The sequence below is a fragment of the Capsicum annuum genome, chromosome 7, assembly GCF_002878395.1.
Source record: "Capsicum annuum cultivar UCD-10X-F1 chromosome 7, UCD10Xv1.1, whole genome shotgun sequence".
In the NCBI taxonomy this organism is placed as follows: Eukaryota; Viridiplantae; Streptophyta; class Magnoliopsida; order Solanales; family Solanaceae; genus Capsicum; species Capsicum annuum.
Window position 1 is genome coordinate 202,373,266 of NC_061117.1, and position 5,806 is coordinate 202,379,071.

Genomic DNA, 5,806 nt, shown 5'->3' on the forward strand with positions numbered 1-5,806 from the left:
AACAGATACGAAGTTCATCAAGAAACAATACATAGACACAGAAATAAAAACAGAGGAAAATCACTTCCAACCTGACAAGACAAAGAGGGTATTTGGATCGGCTTATTTTAAATGTTTTTGGCTTTTAAGATCCTTTTTTGGTAGTGTTTGAGAAAGATAAAGAAGTGTTTTTAAGCACCTACTTTAGGCTAAAAAGGTACAACAATAAGCTAAAAGCCATAAGTTGGGTAGCTTATAAACTACTTTGGAAAAGCCAATCCAATCATCCCCTAAAACAGTCGAAACCGTGAATCCTCACTCATATCCTAAAATTTTATCCTTAGTCAATCTATAATAGACTCATCCATCTCTTTGTGGTGATCCGACTGTGCCATTGCCAACACTAATCGCTTTGAAAGTTATTAGTGCATAAAATGACCAAACAAAAATCAACCACAATGATAGGAATTTGAATTGTGAAAAAGCCAATTGGAGTTGTAGATTACCTCAATGACTTCTGTGATGGAACCTAAAGTCAATGACAAAGTCTTCAAATCTGGAAGAAGCCAAATCAAGTCATCTGAAATCTCTTCAGTAGTAGCATGACAATTAATAATTTCTAACCCCAGATTTTTGATACCATTGACTGGTAATACATCATCCATCTCAACAGGAAAGATGATAACCTGACAACCATCAAAAAGCAACTCAGAATGATTACTAACCAAAAAATAGAATAAGCGAAAGAACTCGCTATGGTGTCCCATTTGGACAACATTTAGTTGATGTTGACAACAAGACTATGACGTTGAAGCTGAAAAAGAGTACTTGGAAGATTGAGACTGGAAATGAATTTCACTTGAAAAAAATGCCAGAAATATAGAGTGAAAACCATTATTGCCCTTGAGATGCTCCTCAAACAAGTTGTTCAACTTTAATTTCTCTGTTTCAAGTTGAAGTTGAAATAATCGACAAAATTGTAAATGAACATTAATTTGCAACATATTAACATTTGTAAATAGTGTATGTCAAGATGTCTACCAAGTCACAGTTACAAATAACAATAACCGAAAAGCAGATTATACAAGTCTTGGAAACCCAAATAGTTGAAACAAATAAAAATTACCAAAGGAAAAGTAAGCTAGTATGCAACACTATGTTCCTATTACAAATGTCAAATCAAAGCTTACATCACATTTCATCCAATTAACCTATTTTTGATGTGTTACCAACATAATATAATTTGCAAGCACTTTCTTTGTGTTTGCCTCAATATATACTCTAACAAGGATTAGGAGATTGGAGACGTGCATCAAGAAAGAGTTCATTCATGCAATAAAGGAACACTAAAGATGATTGATACAAATGTATTCTATGAGCTTTAAATAGTTAACTTGTTCAAACACGCAAATCAAATTCAAATGCTTGGGATGAGCAAAAGACTCCAGTATTTCTTAACCAAATGTAGAAGCAAGCATTATGGCTTTCCTACCTATTTTTATTTATGAAAATCGAGGCCACTTCAGGCATTTTAATTAACCCCCCTCCCCCAAATAAAAAAAAAAAATCGTTATGGCTTTCTGGTGTTAAATAAAATTCTACAAACTCCAACTCGTGAGAGGCTTTTATTCCGGGAAAAGACCTAGGCCACCATATTATAGTAAAGAAAAAACAGAAAAAAACCATCAAACAGTATATTTTTTCCTATAAGGCCATCCGACAGTACGGTAGCTTATAAGTAAAGTAAGCTAATATGCAACTCTTTCTTCCTATTGCCCTTATCTACTTCAAAGGTTTCATAAGTTTCATCCTAACAACCTATGCTGCTGTATAATCAACAATTTCATTTGCAGTCACTTTCTAGTGTTTGTCAATATATACCACCCAAAAAAAAAGGAAAGAAAAAGGTACCTCTTCAATACCGCAAATCAAACTCAAACGCTTGGAATGAGCACAGGACTCCAAAATATCTCTTAACCAACTGTATCGATAATCACGAAGCTTGAGGGGATCTAAATATAATATAACAAATTCCAATTCTTGCAAAGCTTCTATGCCGTAAAAATCTGTGAGGACACCCTTATACTCCAACGATTTTAACTTTGGTGAATCTATTTTTACCTCATCTGCTACAAGGCTATCCTTCAGCACCAAGCTAACCAAGTTCTGTTGAGAAACATGAAGATTTTGCAACTTACCGCAACTATCTATGACAAGTTTCTCAAGTAGAGGGAATTTGTCCACAAAGCTTATCCATGGAGTATCTTCATTATCTCTGTCGTTAACATAACCATCGTCATCAACATTAATATTACACAATATCAAATTCCGTACTGTTGGCATGGAAGTGATCTCAACATCACCTATGTTATTGAAACTATCTATGACGAGCTTCTCAAGTAGAGGGAATTTGTTCATAAAATGCAACAGTGTTTTGAGGGTCATAAGCATCTCGCAATGTCAACTGTCTCACTGTTGTAGTGGAAGTAATATCTACTTCACAAAAGGTCATGCTGAATGAAATAAATTCAAGGGACTTAAGATTTAGAGACTCTATAACAATTTCACTATTGACACAAGGGAGATGCACCAAGAAAATTTCCAGGCTAGGATTTGAAACTACAATAATATGCAACTTTTCAGGATCCTCAATACGTAACTGTTCAATTCGAGGGCAACCAGCAATGAGATCCTTGAAATCATCATCCTCAATACAGACACCATACAGATAGAGATACTTAAGAGCAGGGAGCATAAATGAACAATTAGTAATCTCACAATCAAAGATAATCAAATCAACTAACGTAGTGGCACAAAATGCAATACCACGCAAGTAGAAGTGATCACGAGAAATAGTTTTAAACTGAGACGTAACACTTTAACCTTATTTTCCAATGCAAAAGAAATCCACTTGTTTGCCAATAAATCACCCGAAGAGTTTTCAACTGTCATTCGAAGTAACAAACTGTCAACTGCACAATTGTATTCGCACGGCCTCTCACGGCTGTCTAGGGTCTTTTTCAAGTAAGTTAAAAACGCATCTCTTTCCGTTTTGTCTCTTTCGGTCGGTATATTCAGAATAGTCTGCCCCAAAATCTACTTCATCCAAACAAATTTTTGGATGATAAGCCCAAACAGTTCGCCATTTTTTGGACAAAATACTAGTTTTGGCTGCATCTTTCCGTGGAAGGCACGAGTGAATTTCACGGATGATTGCGACAGGCAAGTTAGAAATTCTGTTTACAGAATTTTTCGGGGGTCGCCTGTTTGCGTGATGCCTTCTTCTTTTCGGCATTTGTAAATGGAGATGAAACAAGAAGTTGTTTCACGTAACCGGTGGTAAACTTGAAACTAGTATCAACAAAAATGGTAACACTTTTTTAGGGTTAGGAAGATGAAAAATATTTTCTTCAAAAAATGATTTTTCTAATTTTTTCTTACTAAAAATAGATAATATTCATAAAAAGTGTGTTTTAGTACATGATTGCTTATCAGCTATTTTTAATTAGCTAAGTTGAACAAATTCTAAGCAATTTTTCAAACTAAATCAAGAAGGTATTAAATGTTTCTAAAAAAATAAATAAAATTACTTGTAACTTATAATTAATGTAAAATTATCTAAAATGCCAATTCAATACTTCTTAATTAGTGTTGATCAAGAGAGATGAAAAATAATAAGTCAAATAACTCTCTTAAGATAATAAGTCAAATAACTCTCTTAGGGCTCGTTTGATAGAATGTATTAGTTCTGATGTTATTATTCAAATAATCATCGGGATACTTTTCGTCAATAGCATGGATTGAACTTTTCCTTCACAGTAACACCATCATCTCGATCTTTCAGATATTGAAGTTATTGGGCTCGCTAAATTTATCAATTTCAAACTTTATGGAACTCATTGTTACTTGTTCTTTGTCTTCTACTACAAATAATACTTGAAAATACAGAAAATCAAAGTAATTCTTTTTTGATGTGGAAGTTAAGAGTGTGTTGCAATCATAGAGCATACTTAGATAAAACCTTGACTCTGATATCAGTTATTAGCGAAAATGTAATTCGAATCCAAATGATCCTACATCCACCAGACAACAACCACCTTTATATTATTAACAAAGAAAGGAGAGACATTCCAAATTTTTTACTATGATTTTTAGGATGGTTTCAACATTAAAGAATGTGCATCCTTGTATAAATGGTCAAATTTGGGCACCGAACACAAAATAAGAAAAGAAAAAATAAATATAAAATTTGCCCTCCACAAATTTTTGTTTGCTCAAACAGTTCATTTCCTAACCAAGTATATTGGCACATGAATTTTTTTTTCCATATAAGTTTGACCGAATTATTTTCGAATTGGCACTTTTATTATATAAATAATTCGGTATTAATACATTAATATGTTGTATCAAATCTGAACTCAAATGTTGTAATTTTAAAATTTTACTCCTGAATGTCATACCAAATACTGAATAACCAAACTGTAAATTATCACATTTTTCAATTTGATTTGGTAATTTGATTTTCAATATTTTATGTCGAGAGGTGAGAGTATCAAGAGAAAATGGAAGGAAAGGTATCTTTTAAGTCTTGAATGGAGGATTTGTGACATTGACCAACTTTAAGGGTCAAACATCATTAGGAAACTTTAAGTTAATTGTGGACTTGATTAATATTTTTAAAACTTTCTAATCTTTTCAAAAATATAAATCAACCCAACTCACACCCCTCTTCAATCCAAATCAATCAGTCTCTCTCCTCTCTCTCAACAGTTTCTCTCAGCTCTCTCCCAACCAACAGTTCTGCAAATTTATCCTTTCAATCCTCGGCAACTTCAACCTCCGACGATAAATAGTTTGGCTTCGAGTTTCTTTTCGGCTTCTACCTTCAATCTACGTGACAACCTTGATCTCCAGCCACAACAGCTTAGAATTCTTCATCGTTCCTTTTCTTCTTTCACATGTAAAAATTTATGGTCTTTTTAGTTTTGAAGAAAACGAGGAACTTGAACCAACTTCTCTTATAGTATTGGTTAACAATTCCAATATTTGTTGCTTTAATTTAAAATGCGGTCTGAATAAACCCTAATTTCTAATATTTCTTCTCTTCTCTTTTTGAAGTGAATTATGATTTTTTGTTGTTTGTTGCATTTTTTTGAAGTTTGATTTTCGTTGTTTGTGTTTATACAAACAAAACAACAATTTGAGTTGATTTATTTTATTCTTGTTCTTGATAAAAATGGTGATATTGCTGTTTTCTGTTGAACAAAATCGTGCTACTATTTTTTTTCTCCAACAAATTATTCATCTGGTGCAATATATTAACCATCTGATGCAACAGATTTTTCACATGATGCAACAAATCAATCATCTGATGCAACAGAGGAACCATCAGATTAAAACTCTAATACAACAGATTAATCAACTGATGCAACAGAGGAACCGTCAGATAAAAAATTTGATGCAACAGATTTATTATATGAGCAACAATTTAACTATCTAATACAACAAATTAACCATATATTGCAACAGATTAACCATCTGATGGAACAAATTTACTATCGGATGCAACAGAGGAACCATTAGATAAAAAATCTGATGCAATAGATTAACCATTTAATGCAACGGAGGAACCATCGGATTAAAGATCTGATGCAATAGATGAACCTCCTATTGGATAAAATCCTATCAACTCTTCCAACAGGACATGTTCAAGACTTGATTTTTCCAACTAATCATTCATCTACCACGATAGATGACACTTCTGTTGGAAGAAATCTAAATAATATTGACTGTTGATAACTGTTCCAACAGATCACTCATATGTTGC

The 5,806-nt window shown here is 33.1% G+C and overlaps 1 protein-coding gene across 1 annotated transcript in view; it reads right to left on the reverse strand.

Annotated features, from left to right (window-relative positions):
* LOC107876776 (FBD-associated F-box protein At4g13985-like) overlaps window positions 1-3,318 on the reverse strand; it is a 6,805-nt gene extending 3,487 nt beyond the window's left edge. Inside the window, 5 exon segments of the mRNA XM_047394121.1 lie at window positions 486-665; window positions 1,891-2,230; window positions 2,415-2,838; window positions 2,841-3,045; window positions 3,047-3,318. Coding sequence (XP_047250077.1) covers window positions 486-665; window positions 1,891-2,230; window positions 2,415-2,838; window positions 2,841-3,045; window positions 3,047-3,274 — 1,377 coding nt within the window. The 5' untranslated portion in view covers window positions 3,275-3,318.
* Window positions 3,319-5,806: the final 2,488 nt, after the last annotated feature.